The sequence below is a fragment of the Cebus imitator genome, unplaced genomic scaffold (assembly GCF_001604975.1).
Source record: "Cebus imitator isolate Cc_AM_T3 unplaced genomic scaffold, Cebus_imitator-1.0 Scaffold42, whole genome shotgun sequence".
In the NCBI taxonomy this organism is placed as follows: Eukaryota; Metazoa; Chordata; class Mammalia; order Primates; family Cebidae; genus Cebus; species Cebus imitator.
Genome location: NW_016107357.1, coordinates 17,100,878 through 17,128,497, shown reverse-complemented (window position 1 = coordinate 17,128,497; position 27,620 = coordinate 17,100,878). Strand labels below are relative to the sequence as shown.

The 27,620-nt window shown below is 43.9% G+C and overlaps 1 protein-coding gene across 2 annotated transcripts in view; it reads right to left on the bottom strand.

Moving 5' to 3' along the window:
• Positions 1 to 4,654: 4,654 nt before the first annotated feature.
• The window catches only part of ACTN2 (actinin alpha 2), a 79,667-nt gene continuing 56,701 nt past the window's right edge, over positions 4,655 to 27,620 (bottom strand). The window contains exons 12-21 of one of the 2 annotated variants that reach the window (XM_037737803.1): positions 25,880 to 26,030; positions 21,190 to 21,298; positions 19,238 to 19,378; positions 16,888 to 17,070; positions 14,180 to 14,314; positions 12,765 to 12,944; positions 11,453 to 11,599; positions 8,296 to 8,361; positions 6,965 to 7,123; positions 4,655 to 5,377 (exon numbers count right to left, since the gene is read on the bottom strand). In XM_037737803.1, the coding sequence (XP_037593731.1) occupies positions 5,219 to 5,377; positions 6,965 to 7,123; positions 8,296 to 8,361; positions 11,453 to 11,599; positions 12,765 to 12,944; positions 14,180 to 14,314; positions 16,888 to 17,070; positions 19,238 to 19,378; positions 21,190 to 21,298; positions 25,880 to 26,030 (1,430 nt within the window). In that variant the 3' untranslated portion in view covers positions 4,655 to 5,218. The remainder of the gene's footprint in view (positions 5,378 to 6,964; positions 7,124 to 8,295; positions 8,362 to 11,452; positions 11,600 to 12,764; positions 12,945 to 14,179; positions 14,315 to 16,887; positions 17,071 to 19,237; positions 19,379 to 21,189; positions 21,299 to 25,879; positions 26,031 to 27,620) is intronic. The other variant, XM_017526609.2, reaches the window with a different exon arrangement.

Below are 27,620 nucleotides of genomic sequence, written 5' to 3'. Positions count from 1 at the left end.
CTGGCCAACATGGTGAACCCGTATTTACCGAAAAATACAAAAATTAGAATTGCTTGAACCCAGGAGATGGAGGTTACAGTAAGGTGAGATTGCACCACTGCACTCCAACCTGAGCAAGAGAGACTCCACCTCAAAAAAAAAAAGAAAAGAAAAGAAAGAAAGAGGAAAGAAGAAAGAAAGAAAGAAAGAAAAGAAGAAAAGAAGAAAGGAAGAAAGGAAAGAAAGGAAAGAAAAGAAGGAAGGAAGGACGGAAGGAAGGAAGGAAGGAAGGAGGAAAGAAAGAAAAAAGAGAAAGAGAAAGAAAAAGAAAAATATATGTAGCTACAATTTTAAGTTATTCATGAAGGAAGAAGGATGCTAAAAAGAATGATATTCTTTTGGAAAACATGCACGCATATGTGTACTGAATGCTGGTGTTTGGGAATAATTAAAAATCTTGTATGAAATTCAAAAATAATTCCATTAGTTTTGTTGGACATACTGATAAAACCTTTCTCCAATGTGTTTAAGGAAGGAGTATAGACTGCTAAAAAATAATTGGTCTGGTATCTAGTAAAAATTTTATTTTTGGCTAATATGGAATAGAAGATACTACTTTCAAAGATGAAATAAATTCAAGATTATAATTGGAATATTTTATGTGCTTTGATAAATATGTTTTGAGAACCTTCTTGAATAAGACATACCAAATCTAAAATAAATCATATTAAAAATTACCACAGGTTTTGTTTGTTTTTAGGGACAGGCTTTCGCTTTGTCCCCCAGGTATAGGCTGCAGTGCAATGGTCACGGCTCACCGCCACCTTGAGCTCCCTGGGCTCAAGCAATCCTCCCGCCTAAGCCTCCCAAGTAGCTGGGACTTCAGACATACACTACCATGCCCAGCTAATCTTTTTACATTTTTTTGTACAGATGGGGTTTCACCATGTTGCCCAGGCTGGTCTCGAACTCCTGCACCCAAGCGACCCACCCAAGCAATCCACCCAACTCAGCCTCCCAAAGTGTTGAGATTACAGATGTGAGCCACTGTACCTCGCCACTGCAGGCTTTTATCTACAAAAAACCTGAACGCTGTGGTGGTCTGAGAAGCACAGCAGCCTGTGCTGTTTGGTTGGCCAATGGTGACCTTCTAATCAGCTACTGACACATCCTAAGGATTATTCTTGGGAATAGCTAAAAAGAACTGCCTATGTTTAAATACATTTTAAAAAGCCATTTTCGTGGTTAATACTTCTTGTTGATGCTCTGGGATTTTCTGTTTCTAATCTCCCTCAGGAACAATTCAGGCTTGTGACAATAACTGAGAGCTGGAAAAGGTGAAATCAGTAAGCAAAACCTGGTATCACTGCCACCCCCAATCCTTTAGAATACATGTATCTGATTTCAGAACCATAATTCCATTGCGTTGTTCACACTAAATATGCATATAGTCTCCTTTCTCCCCCCTCTACAGCTATTTACAGAATCCTTCTCCTCTTGTAGCTTGTCTTGCAAAGGCTTCTTAAATAAAGGTTAGCCTCAATCTGCCTCCTGACATATTTTCATTTCAGCCTAAAGTTTCTCCATACACAGTGAACTGTAACCTCACTGAACGTGTAAACGGATTGTAACCTACTTTCAAACCAATCACCACGTTTTGGTGAATAAAAGGCAGCCAACTGTTCAAACTCTGTTTACATAAGGCAAACGCCAAGCCGTAACCAATCCAGTGGTTTCTGCGCCTCACTTTCCTCTCTTAGTCCCCAGGTCCTCTCATGCAGTGGCTCCAGAGCTGCTCTGTACCTGTTCTGATTTGGGGGCTGCCCAATTCACAAACTGTTCTTTGTTCAACTAAACTCTGTTAAATTTGTCTGAAGTTTTTCTTTTAACAAGACCATGGCGATTGGTTTTCTGTGTATCTGCCACTGTGGTTTCTTGGAAGTTCCCAGCCATGCAAAAGGATTTGCGAGTATGCTTTGGTGCACTCCCAGGCATTGCATCCATTTTACAGCAAGGAAGTCCGCACTGCTGGGGAGGCAGCCTCTAAAAGACTTAAATCCCATGGGGGAATTCATGGCCAACGGTCACTGACAAATTGCAGCCACTCCTAGCTCCCACCTTAAAAAGAATAATGGCCTATCCGTTGCTTAAGGACTGAGTTATTAATTAATGAATCTAAAAAGGAAAAACAACTGCTGACTCTATCCGAAATATGAAAATGTCTCAGGCAGAGCAGTATAATTATTGTGTAGGCTCCGGGAACCTGAAAAAGCTCAAGGACACAGTGGGAACACTCAGTGTCTTCTTGTCAAATAATCCAGGGAAGCTGTGGGTGAATCTTTGTCAGCCTGGTAACAACCAGCAACTTCTTAGAATCCCTGTTTCTGACTCTGTATCACTTAGATTTGTTTCCTTTCATATGAAGGCTGTAAAGAGCTCATTTCCAGCTACTTCTTTCCATGAACATAGATGAATCTAGTATGCAACAGGAAAGAATACCAAGCTGAATACTCCAGTCCAAAACTCAGTTATGTCAAGCATTTCTGTATTACAACCAGTTTGCCTGGCCATTGTACTGCTCAACTATTAATCTTGCCAGTAAGGTCTTCTCTAACCGTTTTAGACTTCTTGATTACTAATGACCTTTTCTTTACCTTAAATCCACAGATTCTCAGTGGAGGGTTATTAGAACTTCCATGGAGTCTAAAAAAAAATACAGATGCCCAAGTCTTCACCTAGACCTTCACAGCTTGAAATTCTGGGATTAGGGCTGAGTATGCATACATTTTAGAAAAAATTTACCGAGGATTCTGATCTCTTAATTAAAAATTCCTTCCTAATCCATTCATCATTGACTTCTTTTTTTCTTTTTTTTGAGATGGAGTTTCGCTCTTCTTGCCAGGCTGGAGTGCAATGGTGCCATCTCAGCTCACTGCAATCTCTGCCTCTTGGGTTCAAGTGATTCTCCTGCCTCAGCCACCCGAGTACCTGGGATTACAGGCGTGTACACGCTACCAAACCTGGCTAATTTTTGTACTTTTAGTAGAGATGGATTTTCACCATGTTGGCCAGGCAGGTCTTGAACTCCTGACCTCTAGTGATCTGCCCACCTTGGCCTCGCAAAGTTCTGGGATTACCTGGGCATGAGCCACCATGCCCAGCCCATTCATCATTCACTTCTAAGTGGTTCAACATGAATTCTCCATCTTAAGTTCACCCTCTACCCAATAAGCCAGTCTCTAATTCTTTACGGGAGGCAAATACTAATCCAATGACTTTTTAATTATCATGGAAACTTTAAGTGAGGAAGTTTGTTTGTAGTTAACCAAAGCAATGGTTATTTTTTGAAATAACAAAAATAGTGATTCTTTTTTCTTTTATAAATTAAGTTTAATTTAGAATCTTTTTAATTTTTGATCATCCAGCTTCAGAAATAAAAACAATGCCTAAAATGAGTATAAATATTGTTTTTCAGAGTTTATTTCCTTTCTTCATTTATCAGCAGAGAATACTGATCCACTCTCTTGCTGAATGTTGTAAAGAAATTGAAAGTTTAGACAAGTTACCCACACCCATCCTAAAACACCACAGATCCCCTAGTTGCCTCAAAGGAAGCACAACTTTCTGGTTTTTCTATAGGGTTTATGGCTGGTATATAGCACCTGCTTGAAAATAGAGTTCATCTAAACCACCCCAAAAGTGTTTGGCATTAAACTCACGGATTTAAATATTTCAGGAATCTGGAAACTACCAACCATTTAATAATGAACCAAATTAAGTGACATTCATAAAGGTTGAAGGTCCTAAATGGGCCAGTGTAGGAAAAAGATTCAAGGTGTCAGACAGCTTGGAATGGAAATTCACATTTGCAGCTGTTGATGGAAATCTATAAGAATCTGAGCAAACAGACGGTAGGTAACAAGCATGTTACTGCTTCTCTAGTAACACTTTAATTGCCGTTTGCAACTGTTTTTGCTTGTTTATAATCCATTTCCTGATCATTAAGGGCTCAGATGTAAAAAGAATTCCTGCTTTATTCTCTACAAGCTGTCAACAAGATGGAAAAACAGAGGGTGGAATTATAGCCTACAGCAGTACGAGCAAAAAGAATGAATGAATAGTCAGAAGCAGACTTGGGACTTGTTGGGATACGCTGTCCAGTCCCAGGGGTGAACACACACTGCACACTAGCTAAAACACCTCGTTATTCCTACTACACAAAACATACGTAAAGGTTCCGCAAAGAAAGAACTCACCTCCACTACTGCTGACAATTTGTCTGTTCCTACTGTAACTCTGGCTTCTCCAGGTCATAAAACCAGAGGCATAAAGGAGTCCCGACTGGAGGGCCAGCAGGATACGGTTTCTGACTTGCCCTGTGATGAACCACTACTACAGAAAGCTCTTCATTTAAAAACAGGGCGCTTTTATATGATCGTCTCTCGAGAACCTGTACTAATAAGCTCTAACAAAAAGCATGGGAACCTGGAATCAATAAACAATCCTAAAAACCTCATTTTACCTAGTGACTGCATCCTTCTCTCTGGCAATTAAACTGACTTCCATGTTTCCTTAGGTCTAGAGAAGCATCAAAAAATCACCAATGGAGTCGACTACCCAGTCCTAAATAATGAAGAGATGACTATACACTCTATTTTAAAAATTGTAAGTACCAAAAATGTTTTGGGCGGTCTGCTTTTAATCCCTGGAAGTTCCATCTCACAATATTAAATTCAACTGAAGACACAATAGTAAGCACGAAAATAAAACAGTAGAATCCCAAATATACTCCCCTACGGGCAATCACATAAGTATGTTAGAGATGAATGACATTTTTTAAAAATACCAAACATTTATTTACCAATTTGTGTTCTTCTCCCCCTCATTCTTAAATCTTGGGTATTTTGTATTTTCACATTTTTCACTTTCCTTCTGCCCCTAGATCCTCCTAATTTCCTATTACTCAAGTAATTTGTTCTGTTTAATCAAAGAAACAAATCAACGCGATATTTCATTACATTTAGCTAAACACTCAGAAATAAACCTATTTATGAAGCACACTATGTCATATACTGTAGAAGCTTCATTTTGGCTGTGTTATACTGCTGGCAATTACTGAACTACAAAAGGCTTCCCCCTGCCCTCAACTTAATAAAGCTTGTCAAAGTTTCCAGGAAACAAACTGTGACTTCCGCTTTTATTGCATTCTGATGGGATCAGTGGTTACAGAACCTCAGCATCACAGATCGCTCTCCCCATAGAGTGCAGAAGAGAACGCAGTGTAATCCAGGGCGCCAGGCACACTGCCTGGGCCTGCGTAGGCGGGCATCCTCTTGATGCAGTACTGGGCTTGATCCGGGGGCAGCTCCCGACGCAGCTCCTCCGCCAGGATGTATGGCTGGAAAAAATACACGTGTTTGCAGTCAGTTGCAGAAAACACCACAACGTAAACAGTCTTACCACTTACGTATTTCTTGCATCTGTTTAAATTTTTTTTTTTTTTTTGAGACGGAGTTTCGTTCTTGTTACCCAGGCTGGAGTGCAATGGAGCGATCTCGGCTCACCGCAACCTCCGCCTCCTGGGTTCAGGCAATTCTCCTGCCTCAGCCTCCTGAGTAGCTAGGATTACAGGCGCGCGCCACCATGCCCAGCTAATTTTTTGTATTTTTAGTAGAGACAGGGTTTCACCATGTTGACCAGGATGGTCTCGATCTCTTAACTTCGTGATCCACCCGCCTTGGCCTCCCAAAGTGCTGGGATTATAGGCGTGAGCCACCGCTGTTTAATTTTTTAAAAGGACTAAAGGTTAGGGAGTCTATTGGGATGGTAGTACCAGGCAACCAACAGAAAGCCGTTTTACTTGTAGGAGCACATCTAGAAAATGGCCCAGCCAGCAGGAAGGGTGAGATGCTTCATAAAGGCAAAGGGAGCATTACTACTATTTCTCCAACTGAGCCACAGTGTGAGGATAAATGCTATGATCTACATTTCATATCAGAAAAGATGAAGTTTTTAAAAAAAAAAAATATTCAGTGGGAAATGGGACAATTCTAGCCAAGTAGACTGGCTGGTAAAAGTCAAGTAAATCACAAATATCACATTATAATTTATACAATTATAGCTTATATAATTTATAATAGCAGTTTCTCGGTGGGGTGGGAGGAGCCATGGTTTATTACCTTCTAAATCAGCTGGGCTCTTTCCCATCCACCCTTACCCCTATGGGCAAATGATTCATTTTAAAACAAACATTATTTTAAAAATAGTTGGTCTTGCCTGATTTTTAAGGCAATAAATATGGCTCTGCTAATGTGTTTTAGCATACTAACCTCCTTGTGGTAATGTTCACTATCCTCTCAGCCAGAAAACAGGGTAAACTAATCCTATCGCAAATTGAATTTATACATAGAGATGTTTTTATTGTTTGGGAGAGGTAAAATATTAAAATCCTGAACTGGCAATTAAACTCCTACTGAAGGTCTAAGGTGCATGTAATGAAAACCTTGCCAGTTGTTTACTGCCTAAACAGCTAGATTTAACTTTGCTCCGTGGGCTGGGCACAGCGTCAGGGTCACTGATCCTTAGGAGAAGTTTACCCAGTTTTATAACATCTACATTGCATGGTTTCTTCTTTTGAAGTCACATCCACCAAACTAGAATGTAAAACGAGGGTTCAGCCGGGAACACACACACACACACACACACACACACACACACACACACACACACAAATATCCTATTGTCCATTCTATAAAAACTCAGTGCAGGGCCAAGTACGAATGAATCCCAGGAATGGCATGTCTGTGTTCCTCTGTTCTGAGGGCACCATTGTTCTGTGTCTACCTGCTGCTTTCCGAATTCAGTGCCAATGTTGCACAAAATACACCAGTGTAAAAATGGTTTTGATTTACAACACTGTTGCCTTGTTTGTTAGACTGATGCAGTGGACTCCTGCTAACGCAGAAGAAGATCTGTCAGTGCAGACCTTATCAGAAGCCAGGATTCGGAAGGAGGCGATGACCTGCTCGGCGGTGTCAGTGTCAGCCGTCTCTCTAGTCATGAAGTCGATGAAGGACTGGAAGGTGACGGTGCCTTGCCCGTTGGGATCTACCAGGGTCATGATGCGGGCAAATTCAGCTTCACCCTGAGGCAAAGTGGCAAAGAAACATGTCCTCGAACGGTGCACAACTCTCAACAGTGCCGTTCTCATTCTTTCCCCAGTGACATACCAATTCCTTTATGTCTGAAAACTCAAGTATTACCTGAGTTTCCCTTCAGTCTTTGGATGAGATTCCCCTTATGCGTGACTTAGGTTTACTGCTATCAAATAGCTGTAGCTTTAAACCAGAAGCTTGTAAATGTCAGAATTCTTTCCTCTCTGGGACCCACTGCTGGCCTTCATGCGTCACTAACATGATTATGGAAGTGTAGGTCAAAGCAAGAGCTGAGCCCTTTTCTCAGATTAGAACTGAGAAAAGTGATGCTACCAAATTAAAGGCAGTTCAGAGCGTGGCTGTCATGACTGGGTTTTACAGCCTCAAAGAGAATCAAAGCAGGTCAGGTTAAAAACACTCATTAATGGGTAACAGAGAAGTGTTGGATATTCTAGGACTATCCCCGCCCATAAGTTTATCTTAGCTGATTTATGACCAAACCTTTTTTGCCTTTTAACATATTCGAGAAAAAAGCACTTGAAAAATCATCAGGATACTACTAAAAGCACTGAAGTGTACCATTTAAATGGGTAAACTGTAGTAGATGAATTCTATCTCAGTAAACCTGTTTAAAAAATCAAAAAGCCTATTTCTCATCTCCTTCACTAGGAAAAATAATCTGACCAATTACTGAATCAAAATATGTTTTGGTTCTGTGACTTTTGTCACCCAGGCTGGAGTGCAATGGTGTGATCTTGGCTCACTACAACCTCTGCCTCCCAGGTTCAAGCCATTCTCCTGCCTCAGCCTCCCGAGTAGCTGGGACTACAGGCATGTGCCACCACACCTGGCTAATTTTTGTATTTTTAGTAGAGACGGGGTTTCATTATGCTGGTCAGGCTGGTCTCGAACTCCTGTCCTCAGATGATCCACCCGCCTTGGCCTCCTGAAGAGCTGGGATTACAGGAGTGAGCCACTGTGCCTGGCCCCATGACTTTATTTTTGTATAGTAACAGTGAAACCTTCAAAAAATATTATCCTACATAATGAAAACGAACCAATCTCAAATGCATTACCTTGGTTTGAGCTGGTCATCTTCCATTATAGAAATCCAAACTCAATAAAATATCAAACCTTAGTACAATTTCAACTTCCATCTTACCAAGTCATAACCCATGGAGATCAGGCAGGCTCTGAAATCCTCATGGTCCATCAGGCCATTCTTCCTCTGTTGGCAAAAACAAAAGACATGGCAGGTGAGCACAGGGCAAGATGAGCAACTCTACTTGACCCACTCACAAAGATCTGGTAACAGAACAAAGCTCTCGGCTTTGAGCTCTGCCGAGATCATAAATGTCACCACTGGCTTGCGAGAAAGATGGAGCCAGCACAAGGATGTTACAAACTAGTTTCTTAAAAAGGAAAAAGAGGGGAGAGGAGGGTAAAGACCAGACAAAAATTAAAGGAGACCATACAATCAAGAAAATAGCAAAAGGAACTAGTGGGAGCTCACTACTGCCACCTACTGATGACAGAACGTATCGTAAAAGTTCTAAGAAATGATGATGCTCTCAATGGTCCCAGGTGGTCATCGTTTGTCAAATTACTGCAGAGATGAGCACATTCCTAGAGCTCTGATACCTGGAAAGCAACTACCCTTAGGCCCTTGGGCAGGATGCAGTGGCCCCTCTGTGTGGCAAGCTCGGCTCCTCCCAAAAATCCAATGAGTGTACACAGAGCAGCACGCAAGAGAGGGTCCCCATGGACAACAGTTTTCCCAGACGAGAAAGGCCGGTCAGGAAAAACGGTGACCTAACCCTATAGAAACAGGGGTGTCAACGCAAAGCCCTGCATGTGACAGGAAGCGCACAGCTGTGCTGCAGATTCTCGAGGGTTTTGAAGGGATGGCTAACGTTTTAGCATCGGTACACATTTAAAGAGAAGAAAACACTGGGTATTGGCCATATGAATTTATTAAATAGAAGGCTACTTTCTGTTGTTTGCGCTTACCCATGAAACAGCCAGTCCCAAAAGCTAATGTCAGAAGTTCTTTTTTTCTATGAATAAGAGACTTTATGTGTCTGTTCTCACACCTATGTACTCTGCCCTCAGTCACTGCCTGATTTCTCAGCAGCATTCTCTTAAGTGATGCTTTCCATCTTACTGACCTGATTCTCCTCTACTTTCTCTAATGCTCCTCCTCTGGCTCTTCTGCTTCCCATAAATGTAGCAGTTCCCTAAGACCTCGGCCTTCTCCCCTCTTACTCTCCAGGCTCTTGCTGGACAGGGCCATTACGCGGCGACTCTCACAGGCTTCAGCCCTAAGCTCTCGACCTGGACTCCTCCTGCTTCTGCAATAGCTGAGTACCACTTCTCCCAGGTCTTCAAGGTTTCAACTGTCCATATCACCCTCTCCCTTAGCCCCCAAGCCCTGTTGTTCACCTCTGTCAGATCTGTTTCAATCTGAGATCTACCCTCTTTTCTTCATTTCCACTGCTCCCATCCCTCTGCCCAGAAGCTCATGTTCCTTCTGTGTCACTTTACCAACAGACCCCGGTCTGACTCTCTGCTAACCTTCTCATCTTTTCTCCTTCCCTTCTGTCTATTTGGCATCTTAAATGTGCTGGCACATCGTTTTGCAGCTCTGGTCATGTTGCACCTATGCTCTAAAACCTTTTGTGATTCTCTGATGTCCATGGAAGAATCCCTCCATTCACAGCCTCTGTGCCCCCGGCCATTCCTATCTTTACCATTCAATGAAAAGATGAAGCAAAGTGCATCCATATCCCTGACACCCTTTCCACTACACAGTAAGCAAACCCCATTTTCCCTCCAAGACAAAGAATCATTCATGTTTAATTTGAATAAACTTCTAAACATGGCAAGTTCTGCATTGTACTCCTTGGACTTTTGTTGTAAAAGACTGTGATCGCCTTGGATTCAAATCAATGTGTTTTCTTCCTATAAAGCAGCCCAAATGAGTGAGAGCTGTCTTTCAGCAAGACGTGGTTGTGTACAGGATGATGATCCATCGTTTCCCTCCACGGAAGAAAGGTGACTTGGGCTTTAATGAATGCAGTTAGGTCAAATTACAGCATGTTTCTGTACGATAAAGGTGTGCTGAAACTATAAGAATGTCAATATCCATCTCTAGGTATAATTTTTTACTTATGCCTAGCTCCCTGATCAGAAGTTCACTGTCTGAACTCTCTAACAGGCCCAAATCTGACTGCTCTATCTAGCCCAGAGGCATTTTGGAAACTAATGATTGACATTTGCAACTCATAAACATACATAGTATGCTCCATACAAAGTAATGATACATCCTTTTCTAGTGATCTTTAAGAATTGGAATGTAGCTAGGAGCGGTGGCTCATGCCTGTAATCCCAGCACTTTGGGAGGCTGAGGTGGGTGGATCATCTGAGGTCAGGAGTTCAAGAGAAGCCTGGCCAACATGGTAAAACCCCATCTCTACTAAAAATACAAAAATTGGCCACATGTGGTGGCGCACGCCTGTAATCCCAGCTACTTGGGAGGCTGAGGCAGGTGAATTGCTTGAACCTGGGAGGTGGAGGTTGCAGTGAGCCGAGATCACACCATTGTACTCCAGCCTGGGTGACAAGAGCAAAACTCCGTCTCAATAAAATAAAATAAAATAAAAAAGAATTGGAATGTAGCCTTAATAGTCCCTCAATTTCAGCCATAAGATTAGTAAATTGTATTTTCTCATAAAGAATTGATTTTACTCACTTTTGTTCAAATCAAAATACTAGATAATTTTTAAAAGCAGCAGTTAACTTTTTATATGCCTTTACTGTGAAAATTGTCACCCTTTTGTTGGTGCATGTCCTTAAAAGAGATCATGCATCAATTTTGTTAATTAAAAAAGAAAACTGAGTTTTCTATGTTGAAAGAGCAGGTTAATTTATGACCAGATGCTTTACCTAAACAGCTGCTTAGGAAAAGCATATCAGAGTTTTATATTTAAGTCTTTACAAAATGACCTAAAGCTAAACATCACATTTTGCTATGAATACACTTTGACTTAGAACAAATCAGGCTTTGATATCAACTACGAATGCATTCTTATTAAGCGATCTGCACAAAATGGCACACAAACCTGGACTCTGTGTCACCTTGAGTAACACCAGAGCTTAGGACACTTTGTTTTGGTGGCTATTTTTTTTTTGTCATTAACTATCCTGTTTCCCTGTAAATGTTGTGGAGAATTAAGACTTCAAACAAGAGCATGCATATTATTTCAGATGCACTGTGTAAAGTCCCCAGCACTGCCCTTTAAATAAGTAGAGACTGGTACCCTGTCAAAGTGGTTGAATGAGGCTCTGAACTCATTCATCTGCTCCTGGGTGATACCCTTCGCGTCTCTCGTCAGGATCTGGGTCTCCACCTCATTGATGGTTCTGGCGATGGTTGTCAGCAGCAACTCCCATCCAACACGAATGTGCTGTTAAGGAAAAAGAGGACGGATCAGCTCTAGGTCTTTGCAGCATGTCAACTCTGCCTCTTTACTTTCGTTAACAGCACGGCCGACTCAAAGGGCTTACTGTAAGTAGGGCTCACCATAGACTTCCCGACACTTAAAAGCATTCTCCTCTGTCATCTGTTGCAAGATTCTGTAGTGACAATTACTCACAAGTGAGACCAGGGTTCTAACAGTGACAGCAGGCACTCTGTAGTACATACAGGTATTGATTGACTTACGACCTATGCAACTTATGACCATTCGACTTTATGACCACAATCGCTAGCCACGACTGCTCCGCGTCTGGCAGCGCAAACGTTGCCCAGCTGGGCGTACGACAGTGCGGACCAGCTTCCGGCAGCACTACCATCTCCGCGTGCATATAGCCTATTCAACTTACGACCAAATCGTGTTACGACCGGTCTGTCGGAACCAATTATGGTCATAAGTCGAGCACTAGCTGTATTCTATTTGTCACTGAAAACATTTTTCCATCTGGGCCATCTCATAGGCCCAAATCTGACAGGTCTATCTAGCACTGACTGACATTTGCAAATCACAAACAGAGCTCCGTACAAAGTACTGGTACATCCTTTTTTAGTGATCTTTAAGAATTGGAACGTAGCTGGGTGTGGGGTTCACGCCTATAATCCCAGCACTTTGAAAGGCTGACGCAGATGGATTACCTGATGTCAGGAGTTCGAGACCAACCTGGCCAACGTGGTAAAACCTCGTCTCTGCTAAAAATACAAAACATAAGCTGGGTGTGGTGGCGCATGCCTATAATCCCAGCTGAGGCCTCCTAAGTAGCAGGATGGCCTGAGTTACAGCTGCTGGCTCCCGGGGAGATTAGTTTGGGCCTAGCTGGTGGAGATGCAGCAGTCCAGTTGTGGCCACGCTTTGAGGAAGTGTAGTGAATTCACTGTGGTGATAATCATAATGTTGCTGTGGTTAATATTATACAGTCCTCGATACGGCTCACGAAGCATTTCCACAAATACTGCCTGGAAAGGCTTAAAGATCCCTAACTTTCCTACTTGTAGCTATTAACCAGAACAGAGAGAGACGAGTGCATGAAGAAAGCACCCTGAGGTGGCAGCGTGGACCCCGTGAGAAGCGAGCGGTGCGTGCCCCTCTGGCTGCCTACCTCCATCGTGTAGTTCGTGTGCTTGTTGTCAAAGACAAGGGCCTCCTGGATGAGCTGGTGGTCTCCCTCCAGCTTGTCGATGTTGTTCTTGTAGTTGATGATGTTGTGCTCATACTGCTTCAGCTGATTCATCTGGTCTTCCAGGGCTCCTGTGATCTGGATGGAGCTCCGGGCAATCTCCTGGAGGCGGAGTGAACAAGCAGAGAGAAACAAAGTGAAGTTCCCTCTAACGGGACGCCGTTCCAGACCCGGAATCGGATGCTAGGCCAGCGTCAGGCAGGGGCCAGTGTCACTCAGCTCACTTTTCTCGGAGGAAGTGGAGATCGGGTAGTATCACAGAGCAAAAAAAGGTCTAGTTCTAGTCTGTCTAGAGAATGGGAAAAAAGTCACCTAAGATCCAAAACAGAGGCAAGAGGGGTCAGAGGTGAGTCCTGTCAGCTTCTGGCCATGAGAGGGAAATGCCCTCGGGCAGGGGTGCCCTGCTCTGGAGGAGGCTGGGGGTGGGCTACATGGGTAGGGCTGCCAGACAGATTTAAGACCCACAGGATGGCTTCCTCTGTCAGAATTTCTTATATTTTTAGATGGTCTCTTCTTTAAGAAAAAAAGTCAGTATTTTAACCCCAAAAGGGTGGTGGGGCAAGAAGTAAGTGGGTCAGTAAATGTCTTCTGGCTGTTCTTGGTCAGAGGACAACAGTGTTATTTAAAGGTGCTGTCCCAGCCGGGCGCGGTGGCTCGCGCCTGCAATCCCAGCACTTTGGGAGGCTGAGGTGGGGGGATCATGAGGTCAGGAGTTTGAGACCAGCTTGGCCAATATGGTGAAACCCCATCTCTACTAAAAATGCAAAAATTCGTGGTGGCAAGTGCCTATAGTCCCAGCTACTTGGGAGGCTGAGGCAGAAGAATCGCTTGAACCTGGGAGGTGGAGGTTGCAGTGACAGTGAGCTGAGATTGTGCCACTGTACTCCAGCCTGGTGACAGAGCAAGACTCCATCTCAAAAAAAAAAAAAAAAAAAAAAAAAAAAAAAGACTGTTGTCCCTCAGATGTTCTGAAAATGCAAAGTATTTGTGGGCCTTCATGTGTCCTCCTTGTCGGGACAGATGGTTTGAAATCTAGGCCCTGCGGAGGCCAAAAACGAGGAAAAGTCCTGTCACTGTTTTTAGAGAGGAAATAAACAGATCCCGGCAAGCTCCCCTCCCCTTCCTTGATGCCTGCTTCCTGCCCTGGGTCTTGTGCCCCGGTGCACACTGTCCGCAACAGCCAGGGGCTGAAAGATAAAGCCGGGCGATGACAGAACGGTGCTCCCACATGACTGAGCAGGTGGCTGAAAACCACAGCAGGAGCGGTGTCACTGCTGCGGCAGTTAAGGGACATATCGTGAGGCTTGTGGACAGCGCCTGAGAGGGAGCTGGCTTACCTCCATCTTGTTCTGGATCCAGGGCCCGATGGCATTGGCTTGTGCGGCAAACTGGCGCCTCAGACGCTCGTTAGCATGCTGGCGAGCCAGCTCTTCCTGCAGGGACTGATCGCGGATGGGCACGAGTTGCTTCACCTGTCAGGGCCCAAAGACAACAAGGGTTAGAGGCCAGCTGTGGTCTCATAGGTGCGACCATAGAAGGTGGGAATAGTCCAAGGGGTGGGGGAGCGGTGGAGAAGGAAAGAGGAAGGGAGGAGGGTGTGGGGGGGGAGAGGGAGGATGGAGAAGAGGAGTCCCTACTTTAGAGGATGAGCTTGATTTAGCTTTGACTGCCATCTAGTGCCACCAAGTGCCTGCTGAAAGACCGGATGAGTTGGAGGGTATTTAAGAGCCTGCATCAGGAGGAGTGATGCTCTCCATTCTCCTCCAGCCAGGGGCGCTCAGCCTGCAGCACAACCAAGTCAGGGCCTGGCCCACAGTGCAGAGGATTTGTGAACTTGGATGAAGGGAACACTGACATCTTTATTGTCACCACCTTCGATTACAATTTAGCATTCCCTTTGTTTAGAATGATGTGGGCAGCAAATCTGCAGCAGTATGTAGCAGTCCCTGTGTCCTTATCACAATAGAAATCGTAGGCGTTCTATACTAACATTACGGTTACACCTGCCTCTTGCAATAAATATCACGCACACTCACCATGACTCCAAAATGATCAGACCTGCTGTTAGATCTTGGCTTTAAATGTGTTAATAAAGAAGCAAATACATTACAATATCTTTAACAATATTTGAATAACTACATTTCAATATAATTTGTTTCCTTTGTAATATTAAATCTCTTTATAAATTTACAAACATTATTATCAGAAGGAATCCACAGGTTTCCCCAGGATGCCAAAGGGGTTCATGACACCAGAATGTGAAGAACCCACGCCAGGTTCATGAGTTCAATTTTTATACCATGTTGGCCCACGGAAGAGTATATACCTGGTCTGCCTGCTTTCTGTTCCATTTGTGAATTATATTTTACTGCTATGCCTCCATTCTTTTTCAATCAATGGGAAAGAAAAAAAGCTACTTCCAAAATCTTTGTGTTGTCTGCAAAACTGCTACTAAAAGCATTATTATTCAGTCTTTTTTAAAAAACAGAAGTCCACTTGCTTTATAACTTACTGAAGGGAGAAAAGTTTATCTCACTCTAAAAAATGATATATTTCCGCCCGGGGAATGGTGGCTCACAGCTGTATCCCAACACCTTGGGAGGCCGAGGTGGGCGGATCACTTGAGGTCAGCAGTTCGAGACCAGCCTGGCCAACACGATGAAACCCCATCGCTATCAAAAATATTAAAATGTAGCCGGGTGTGGTGGTGGGCGCCTGTAATCTCAGGTGGAGGCTGAAACAGGAGAATCACTTGAACCTGGGAGGCAGAGGTTGCAGTGAACCAAGATTTCGCCACTGCACTGTAGGCTGGGTGACAGACTGAGACTCTGTCTCAAAAAAATAAACATGATAAAAATGAAAAATAAAAAATGATATAGTTTCCTTCCCCCCCCCCCCCCAAGAAAACTACTTAACTCAGTTTGTTTCCCTGCTCTCCTTGGCTGTTTGTTGGGACGACCAGAGCTAAATCTGAAGCTCAGATGCACAAATTAACTACTGTCTCTCAGATGAATACCGTCCTCTTCCTCACATCTGTTTTTGTCTTTTGCACTGTTTATAACTAACTTGCTGCATGTGTGTTTTTATCATAAGCTACGTCAGTTCCACGTGCTGGACTTATTCCTCAAAGACTACGTATTGGCATACTGAGATGACTAATTGATGACTAATTTCAACCATGAAAAGAAATGTCTCAATCTTAAAAATGAGACAAAAGGGTTCAAATTATCCCATTTGGACCATAATTACCTTTGTCGATAGTTGCCCAAAATTTAAAAGGCAGCAAGTTAGCAGAAATACTTTCATTCCCAAGATGTAGTTTTCTTTTTTCTTTTTTTTTTTGAAATGGAGTCTTGCTCTGTCACCAGGCTGTGGTGCAGCAGTGCGATCTTGGCTCACTGCAACCTCCACCTCCTGGATCAAAGTGATTCCCCTGCCTCAGTCTCCCAAGTAGCTAGGATTATAGGCGCCTGCCATCACACCTGGCTCATTTTTTTTGTATTTCAGTAGAGATGGGGTTTCACCATGTTGACCAGGATGGTCTCGATTCCCTGACCTCGTGATCCGCCCGCCTCAGCCTCCCAAAGTACTGGGATTACAGGCGTGAGCCACTGTGCCTAGCCCAAGATGCAGTTTTCTAAGAAATTTTTCTGCATTTAAAATTCATACATATCTGGGACATGTTTATACCATATTCTAAAAATTCTTTTAAAAAATACCATAAGTAGTTGTAACCAAGTTTTTAACCAAATTTCCAGTTGGGGCTTTATATACTATTTCCTTTATGGTATTAAGATCATAACCTATAGTGATTTTGTCAACATTTATACAATATTTTCCTTAAGTAAAATAATCTCTACTTTCTTTCCCCACAAATTGCAGAAGCTGCTGAAAGGTCCTTAAGAATGAAACTTGGGATAAAGGAAAATCCTGATCGTGACACAAAATGAGGCTGTCACCCTAAGTTCCCAAGGTGTTAACTTTCTCTTTGGACTTCAGCTTCAAGAATGGCCCCTGGTCCCACGCCAGGCCCTCAGCCACCCACCTTGTCCCACTTGGTCCGGATCTCATCCATGGTGACGGTGCTGTATGGGTTGCTTGAGCTGATTCTGATGCTGTAGCTCTGAATCACCTTCTCCACCTCGTTCTGGATGGCCATGATGGACTGCCGCTCTCCGTCCGCCTCAGGCAGTGTGGCCTTGAACTGCTCATGCGCAGTGATCAAACTCTACACCCGAGACACAAGTGGAGAAAAACAATCTGGCTTGAGCGTTAATTTCATAGGCTTTGATATTCCTTTCTGCACACAAGTAAATGCCTTTATAACTGCAAGAATCTCGGGAGAAAAACAAATTCTGGATGCTTTAGAAAAACTCCTTAGGTACACAGAAGTCAAGTTCCTGGATAATGGAAAAAGGGTATCATGATGACTTAATTTGATTGATGGCTATTCATCCAGAGTCTTTTAAAAATCATTTTTTAAAAAAAATCATGTTTCCTTTCACTGTTTTTGATCACCAGCTATTGTTTAGGTCTTTCTTCCTGCTGATGAGCAGAACTTAGCTGCTCTTCCACACCCTCCTCCACCTTTTTTTGTTTTTTTGAGACAAGGTCTCGCTAGGTCACTCAGGCTGGAGTGCAGTGGCGCAGTCACGGCTCATTGCAGCCTTGAACACTTGGGCTCAAGTAATCCTCCTGCCTCAGTCTCCTGAATCGCTGGGACATGCCTGGCTAATTTTTTTATTTTTATTTTTTTGTAGAGACCAGGTCTTATTATGTTGCCTGGGTTGGTCTCTAACTTCTGGCCTCAGTGATCTTCTCTGCCTGGGCCTTCCAAAGTGTTGGGATTACAGGTGTGAGCCACCATGCTCAGCCCTTAGATGCCCTTTCTGATGACCAATTATTACCTTTGTAGTCCTACGAAAGCATCTTACATTTGCTACCATTATACCTAAAGAATACCAGGAAGTACATCCCCACTCCTCAAAAAGAAAAGGCCATAGATACCAACTCTTCCCAGAAGGCTCTCTTAAGAGCCATTTATCAAACCTATTCTTTGACCCTAACATGAGCAGCCCTGCAAATTCAGCTGCTCAAAGTACTCTCTGCCTCGTGGAACACCTTTGAGTGTGAAGCTACTGTTCTCTTTAGGTGTGGCAACAGGTCAGCTGCCAACAGAGTTTTGACAAAGAGTGTGACTTCCAAAGCGTGCTTATTCAAAAAATAAACTAAAATTCAAAAGTTTTAGACTGTTGGCCTGTGCTTAAGAGTGCACCATCAGAAACACCATCAGCGCCTCTTTCAAAAGGCAGGTGGCATGTTCGTGGAAGTACTTTCTTTCCCCTGACATGCAGGTGCAAACCCTTCTAGACTGTTCTTGGTAGGGAGATGTGGTTTCAAATCCCAACCTTCAGTATTTCCCTTTGTACTTGGATTCTTTTTGATGACATATCTATTTTACAAGAAAAAAGTGTAAAAAAGTATTTTCTCTTTTTATTCTATTATATATCAAATTCACTGTCCCATGTCTCTAAATAAATGATGTCCCGGCTAACCGAGATTAACTTTCCTCCCTAACACCACCATTCAGAAGCCTTGTTTATACTTCTGAAGTTCCAGCAAAAACTACACGCAGAACATTTTGGATTGGTGGTAGGCAAAAGGTAGGTGCTGATTTGGTGGCTTCTTATGGTTTACAATCTGGCAAAAACTCTGTTGATCTAAATAAACAGTAACATGTACACGTTTGCAAAGTAGTTAACTCAGCAGCCAGTACACTTACCACACTTTCATGAATAACTCCAAGCGCACATGTTTATTTTGCTCAATGATTCAGCATTTTTGTTGTGGCTGTTGTGCTTGTTGTTGAGACAGGGTCTCACTCTGTTACCCAGGCTAGAGTGCAATGGCACGATCTCGGCTCACTGCAACCTCTGCCTCCCAGGCTCAAGCGATGCTCCCACCTCAGCCTCCCCAGCAGCTGGGACTCCAGGAGACCACCACCACACCGGCTAGTTGTTTTGTATTTTTTGTAGAGACAGAGTTTTACCACATTGGCCAGGCTGGTCTCGAACTCCTGAGCTAAAGCAATCCACCCACCTCGGCCTCCCCAAATGCTGGAATTACAAGCATGAGCCCACTGCACCTGGCCTCAGCATTCTTTTTTGCAGAACAGGGCTTCTAGACGTGTTCATCATTACTTGATTGATGTTAACTGGTTTACAACACAGAGTAGTAAACACACTTTTCAGCTAAGGTTCAAGGGGTAATTTGGGCTTTTTAGCCACCACGTTTAAAAAAATAAAAAAGAAAACAAGAAACCAAATAACAGAACTCTTAGTTTAAATGACAACTCACTTCTATGCATAGGGCACACAGAGTTGGGGTTCCATTACCTGGATCTCCTCAATGCTGTGGACAATGAACATGTCCTGCAGATCCTCCATAGCGCCCTCCATCCAATTGTTGAAAGGAGCAGCCCTCTTGGCAAACTCCAGGTGAAGCTGATCAATGGTTTCTAGCAATTTCTCCATCCTCTGAAGATTAAAGAGAAGCAAGCATTATCACAGACTAATTAAAACATTCACTGGAAGTGTAAGTATGCATTCCATAACAACAGACTATTATCTGACATTCTGTTAATCATATTAGCGTGTGTCTACAAAAGACCACCTGATGCTCAAATGGTTAGGCTGAGCCCTGCCGGTCTCTGAGGTGCCTTCTGAATCAAAAAAGGGTTTAATAACATCCAGAGCAGCCTCATGTTTAAAGGGTCTAAAATACTTCCCTACATGCTCCTTTTCTGAAAACTGAGACTCCACATATGGCATATTGTAACTTGCTTTCAGCTAAAGCAGGACTTTGTAAGAGGACCTGAGTCCCTAACTGTGCGGGATTAACACAACATGCAGGGCATCTTCCGCATTTTAGAGGCAACGTGCAGTTGCGTGCCTTTCCCAAAGTCACCCGCCTAGTGGAGACAGAAGGAATTACAGGTTAGTGTTCTCAAATCCTCCTTCAGGATTCAACACAGAGATCACCTGTTGCCTTTGTGGGCATAGGAAAGCACAAGCGTTCAAGGGACAGGACGATCTTGCGCTTGTTCCCCATGGCACAGACAAGTAGGGGCAGAAGGGGAAGGCATCTCCGTAGCTGTAAGTCTTCCATATTTAGGTTCATTTTCCCCTCCTGTTCTAAAATGTTTTGCACTGTCTCTGTTATATGTCTGGTCTTTTCTCTCTCTCAACATTTTTTTTAGCTTTTAAAAATTATCATACTTTAAGATCTGGGGTACATGTGCAGAATATGCAGGTTTGTTACACAGGCATACACATGCCATGGTGGTTTGCTGCATCCATCCCCCTGTCATCTACATTAGGTATTTCTCCTACTGCTATCCCTCCCCTATTCCCTCCAGCCCCCTGCTATCCCTCCCCTAGCCTCCCACCCTCTGACAGGCCCCGGTGTGTGATGTTCCCCTCCCTGTGTCCATGTGTGCTCATGGTTCAATACCCACTTATGAGCGGGAACAAGCAGTGTTTGGTTTTCTGTTCTTGTGTCAGTTTCCTGAGAATGATGGTTTCCAGGCTTCATCCATGTCCCTGGCAAAGGACATGAACTTATCCTTTTTTATGGCTGCATAGTATTCCACGGTGTATATGTGCCATATTTTCTTTATCCAGTCTATCACTGATGGGCATTTGGGTTGGTCGTTTCCTTCTTTAAGCAGATATGTCACAGCCATTTGGCATTTGGGAAGCTTGATGTTGCATTTTCTCAAAAGTGTCATCAGAGTCAAGGAGAAAGGACTCAGGGAACTGGTAAACTACTTATTTCCTTCATGTGAGAAATGTCTTCCATGGTTAAAGACAATGAGGGGCAGTTAAACACGAGCTACCCACTGTGTCTTACACTTAGTCTTACACTTAGATAAGGCCAAATTTATCCCAGTTCTGTTTCTTATCAACTTACTGACTTCAGCATTTAGCTCCATCTTCCCTTTGGACATCTCTGATTTCCTGACTCACTCACGGCTCAATTTACTTGGATAGAAGGACTTCTGGAAATGTACTGTTATTACCAGATACAAAGTAGATTTATGCCATAATCTCATCACCCCTGGGTTTTTAAAAATTGAAAAACATACTTTGCTGCTGTCTGGATAATTTACAGCACAAACTACCAACTTCCCATTTCCCTCTTTCTCCCACTTTTTACGTTTTCTTTAGAGGTTCCTTCATTGGACAATCTGTTTCATGCCACAGAGAAACAGATAATGAATACCAGTGATTTAACTAAAGAGTGCCTGTTAAAAGATTTCAGGCAACAGGTGGCTTCAAGACCTCACCTCCAGAGCTTCCCTCCTCTTCTGGGTAAGCGTTCCCAGTCGGTCCCACTGGTCACAAATTTTCTGGCACCGATCATTGACGTTGACAGCATCGTGATAGTCCAGTTCACTATTAAAGGTGAAAATAAATGAAGATTAACTTTCCCAGATGATGAGAGAAAATTAATATGGGCTAAAAAAGAAAAACAGCAGGGAAGTTTAAACCATTTTTAAAAATCGGAAATGTATACACATGGACATAGGGAGTGGGCTGACAGACAATGGAGGCTCAGAAGGGTGAGGGGGTGGGGGGGTGGGGGGATGACGAGAATTTGCTTAATGTAATTTCATACAATGTACATTACTTGGGTGATGGAGACCCTAAAAGCCCTGACTCGGCCACATGTAGCAAAACTGCACTTGTACCCCCACCCCCAACATTTATACAAATAAAAATAAATAAATACCAATTTGATAGAGAACTGGAATGGTATTTCAGGGTTTTGTTGACTGTCATCACTGTAAACATCACTCTTCTCAGATAAATTACAAGAAGAATTCATAAAGCTTTTGCTGGCCAACAGATTTCTAAACAGAAAGAACCGCTGTCTTCTTAAAGCCACAGGCTCAATTTATTTTCCCTTCCTTTTCTGGGAGAGGCCCTCAGAGAGCATGATTTCTAAGTGGCAATGTCCCTGTGAGTGAAGGTCTGAAGGTGTCACTCTGACCTGGAGGATAGTCCTGTGGGCCAGGAAGCCACCACAGTGACTGGAACATCAAAATGAGTCAGCAGAGAGGGAGGAGTCGGCTTGTGCCACACTGCGTCCTTGGCTTCGCTGAAGGGCACTTGGCCTCACTACTGGGTAGAGTGTCAGGTCCAGAGCGGCACCATGACTTTCTCTAACCTAGAGGGATTTGTGAAATGGGGCCGAACTGAGCCCTTCCACTTAGAGACAAAGAGGTTCCGACTCATCTGATGCCACCAGTGTGACAAGCTAGAACAAAATGACTTCTCACTAAATCCTTACTTTTCCCTGCCAGATCTGTCTATGCATTCTATCTTTCTGTGCATGCCACTGAAGCCATTTTTTTTAAGAGACAGGGTCTCACCCTGTCACCCAAGCTGGAGTGCAGTGACGTGGTCATACGTTACCGCAGCCTCAGACTCTTAGGCTCAAGTGATCCTCCTGCCTTAGCCTCCCAAGTAGCTGGGACTGCAGGCATGTGCCACTATGCCTGGCTCTTTTAAAACATTTTTTAGAGTTGGAGTCTTACTATGTTGCCCAGGCTGGTCTTGAACTCCTAGCCTCAAATGATCCTCCCTCCTCAGTCTCCCAAAGTGCAGGGATTACGGGTATGAGCCACTGCACCCAGCCTAAAGCAAATTCTTAACTAGAAGCTTAATCTAGTGCCTCCAGGGACAACAAGTTTGAATCCTGTATAAAACTCAATCAGTTTTTTCATTAAGATATAAATCCAGAACCATGGAAGTTTAAAGACATCTTCAGGAGGCTTCTTCAAAAACAGTCCAGGATTAGACAACTTGAAAAGTCCCCTACTACCCTGCCGGATCCCTTTCCTTAAAGCTTAAGTTTGTTTACTTCTTTTTTCAACCTTAAGGCAGTGGGCGTTGCATTTGTTTTCCTTTGAATAACACGAATTTGTGCTTACTGAATGTTCTTGCTTCTGTTACTGAATAAAGAGGATGCATGTGGTTATTATCTCTGAGCATTTTTCCAGTAGGGAAGAAGCTCCCTATCCCCTGATTAAAGCTCGTCCCGTTCTCAAGAGCAAACAGCAGCTTTCTAAAGACAAATCCTCTTCACCAGACCAAGGTTGACTACGATTCTTGTGCTTACTTGTTACAACCAAAAAGACAAAACCAACCAAAACACCAGCAGTTGGCACAGCCCTGAACACAAAATGAGAAGGCTCTTCAAATGCAGATATTAAAGAGAAGAAAGACTTCTCCAAAACAAAAACCCAGGAATCCTTCCCTTGTTCCGTAACGGAGACACCAATGCTCACCCATCCAGAGTTATGTTTAGGGTATAATCTCTCTCTCTTCCTCTAATTCATAAGCAATGGTTCTACATGTATCTGCTTTCAAGGAGTTAGAGTTTGCATAACTATGTGTATAACTATTGTTTATGCACTTTGAGAATGGCACAGAAAATTTAATTTATTATTGAAGGGCAGATAAAAATGGAAAAGGATGTTAATAAAATTAGAAAAGCACATACTTAAGTTCTATGTGTGGTTAATCTCTAGCCTGTGCGAAGACATAAGCACTGGGGATGCCAGGAATAATAATAATATACAACTATTACTTAAATTTTATGAGCAACACTTAAAGCCATTCCAGGCTGCTCATGGGAGCTATTACAGAGCACTAAAGAGCTTGAGTTTCTTTTCATCCTTATTTTATTTGTACCTGTTACTGAGCAATCAAAAAGCCAGCATTCCAGAAGCATGGGAAATAAGACCATCTGCAGGCTATGAGTACCGTGCACCAAGTGGACATGAAGGTCACAAGTAAGTAAGAGTTTATGTGGGTGGGACTGAAACACGGGATCTCTTTTAAAAGGCCCCATCTGCTAATTAAGGGGTTTTCTCTAGTCCAAAGTGAGGAACATGGCAGTCTTAAAAGGAAATATATTGAAATAAATTTTATTGATTGATTGATTGAGACAGAGTCTCACTCTGTCACCCAGGCTGGAGTATAGTGGCATAATCTCAGCTCACTGCAACATCTGCCTCCCAGGTTCACGTGATTCTCCTGCCTCAGCCTCCCGAGTAGCTGGGACTACAGGCACCCACCACCATGCCCAGCTAATTTTTGTATTTTTAGTAGAGACAGGGTTTCACCATATTGGCCAGGCTGGTCTCGAACTCCTTACCTTGTGATCCGCCTGCCTTGGCCTCCCAAAGTGCTGAGATTATAGGCGTGAGCCACCCCACCCAACCTATTATTTAATTTTTGAAGTTAACATTATGTAACAGGCTCTAAAAATTCTACAGATGTATCAGTGATGATAATGGTGAGGGAAAGAGTAGGGAATCAAATGTTGGCTTTATTACAAGGGAAAGGAGCTTAAGAAAGCTCAGAAATGCTGCAAGAAGGCTCCTCTCCCTGAGAGCCACTGCACCCCAGGGCTCACGCTACACAGAGCAGGGGGACTGAGAACATTCACTCCGTGCTTAATCCAACCTAGGCTCAACTGTCATGTTAGTTCTTCTCATAAAACCAGCATTATAGGGCCAGGTGTGGTAGCTCATGCCTGTAATCCCAGCACTTTAGGAGGCTGAGGCGGGTAGATCACAAGGTCAGGAGATCGAGACCATCCTGGCTAACACAGTGAAACCCCGTCTCTACTACAAATACAAAAAATTAGCCTGATGTGGTAGTGCGGGCGTGGTGGTGTGCACCTGTCCCAGATACTCTAAAGGCTGAGGAAGGAGAATCGCTTGAACCCGGGAGGCAGTGGTTGCAGTGAGCTGAGATGGCGCCACCATACTCCAGCCTGGGTGACAGAGCAAGACTCTCAAAAATAAATAAATAAATAAGGCCGGGCGTGGTGGCTCACGCCTGTAATCCCAGCACTTTGGGAGGCCGAGGTGAGTGGATCACAAGGTCAGGAGTTCAAGACCAGCCTGGACAAGATGTTGAAACCCTGTCTCTACTAAAAATACAAAAATTAGCTAGGCGCAGTGGCATGTGCCTGTAATCCCAGCTACTCAGGAGGCTGAGGCAAGAGAATTGCTTGAACCTGGGAGGTGGAGGTTGCAGTGAGCTAAGATCATGCCATTGCACTCCAGCCTGGGTGACAGAGTGAGACTCTGTCTCGGAAAAAAAAAATAAAATTAAAAAATAAATAAATAAATAAAATTTATTTTTTAAAAAATTCTCATCTGAAGGCTCTAGAAGAAAAGAAAAAAAAAAAAAACCACCAGCACTCATGGGATGATAAACCAAAGTGGGGCCCTGGTGTCTCTTCCTGCAGACGCTCTTCCTGCAGACGTGAGGCAGTGCCCTCTGTTTTGCGTTGGTTTCAGGATAGCCTTTGCTCTGCCTCTTGTGCCTGGCCTGCGTGAGGCTGCCTTCCCATAGCTTTCTTGGGACCAACGCTCCAGACTTATTTCTCATCTTCCCAGAAGCAGAGCTGCCTGTGCTGGGCGCTGGGGTGTTGCCAGATGGGAGGACATAGGGATTCTACCACAAACAAAGAACCAAAGTCTGTTTCTACATTTAAAGAAACAAGGAGAGGCTGGGTGCAGTGGCTCACACCTGCAATCCCAGTACTGTGGGAGGCCGAGGCAGGTGGATCACCTGAGGTCAGGAGTTCGAGATCAGCCTGACCAACATGCAGAAATCCCATCTCTACTAAAAATACAAAATTAGCCAGGTGAGGTGGCACATGCCTGTAATCCTAGCTACTCGGGAGGCTGAGACAGGAGAATCGCTTGAACCCAGGAGGTGGAGGATGTGGTGAGCCGAGATCGTCCCATTGCACTCCAGCCTGGGCAACAAGAGCAAGACTCTGTCTCAAAAAAAAAAGAAAAAGAAATAAGAAATAAGGAGAATCCCTGCACAGAGTGCCTCCAGTTTGGTTCCCTCTGCATTTAGTTGGGAAAGGAAAGGCAGGCCTGCCTCTGCCCTCTCTGTGGACTCTCCTGGGCTCCTGGGAGGACGTGGGGCATCTGCACATACTTGAGCTCCTGCGCGATGGCTGCAATCTGCTCCACGCGGTCCTGGTGCGCTGCCAGGTCACTCTCAAACGCCTCGTGCTTCCGCAGCAGAGCCCGCACCTCTGTCAGCGACGCCGACTCATAATCCTTCTGCAGCAAGATCTGCTCTTTGCCTGCAAAGGTGGTCGCGAGAAAGTATGAATATGCTGAGGGCACAGTGGCTTCCTCGTGCCAGCCATGTTCTCAGGGAGTACTGAGATTCCAAAGAACCAAGACGAGGGGACAGAGAGGGGCAGGACTGACGACACAGGCCGGGCATGTGATGGAGTTCGGGCTGCTACCTGCTAAGGATGCCCCAGTCCCTCTGTTTTGGAAGCTCATGTCTCCAAACGAAGGGGGAAGGAGAGCACGCTAAGTGTATTCTAAAAAAACCAAACAAACCAGGCCGGGTGGGTGGCTCACCCATGTAATCCCAGCACTTTGGGAGGCTGAGATGGACAGATCACAAGGTCAGGAGATCGAGACCATCCTGGCCAACATGGTGAAATCCCCTCACTACTAAAAATACCAAAAAAAAAAAAAAAAAAAAAAAATTAGCTGGGTGTGGTGGCACACGCCTATAGTCCCAGCTACTTGGGAGGCTGAGGCAGGAGAATCTCTTGAACCTGGGAGGCAGAGGTTGCAGTGAGCTGAGATCACCACTGTACTCCAGCCTGGCAACAGAGCGAAACTCCATCTCAAATAAAACAAAAAAAAATAAACCAAATTTGTAGTCTTTGTTATTTTAAGTCATAAGTATCTGATTTTCCTGTGTGATCCTCAGTTAAGTTAGTAATTACTCACTCCCAAGAGCTACTGGGGATGCTTAGATAAAAACCTTTGTTCTCTATTTGTCTACCCACGAGTTCTACCCCACCCTAGTTCTTTTTGTTTGGACGCCATCCTCTGTGTGCTTAAATGGGGCTTGTGCTTTGTTTCTCCTGATAATAAATATTAGAAATTTTCCTCTCTGACCCACCACTTATATTTTCCCATATAAATACTTCCTAAATCCAGCAACTGTTTTGGTCACGACTGGATCCACATATATCCCCTGGCTAACGACCTTTAAAATTCTGTAAAATCGGCCAGGCAGGGTGGCTTACACCTGTAATCCCAGCACTTTGGGAGGCCGAGGCAGGTGGATCACCCGAGGTCAGGAGTTCGAGACCAGCCTGGCCAACATGGTGAAACCCCGTCTCTACTAAAAAATAGAAAAATTAGCTAGACGTGGTGACATGCACCTGTAATCCCAGCTACCCAGGAGGCTGAGGCAGGAGAATTGCTGAAACCCGGGAACCCAGGAGGCAGAGGCTGCAATGAGCCAAGATCACGAGATTACCCCACTGCATTCCAGCATGGGAGACTCCATAAAAAAAAATAAATAAATTCTATAAAATTGGAAGTGGAAAGTAAATGTTCATGTATCTAATGACCATGAAGTAGCACTTACTGTGTCTTAGACGCTACTTCAAATGCTTTCTAAATACGAACTCATTAAATCTTCATAGAAACCCTATGGAAGCCGGGCGCGGTGGCTCACGCCTGTAATCCCAGCACTTTGGGAGGCCGAGGCGGGTGGATCACGAGGTCAAGAGATCGAGACCAACCTGGTCAACATGGTGAAACCCCGTCTCTACTAAAACTACAAAAAATTAGCTGGGCATGGTGGTGCGTGCCTGTAATCCCAGCTACTCAGGAGGCTGAGGTAGGAGAATTGCCTG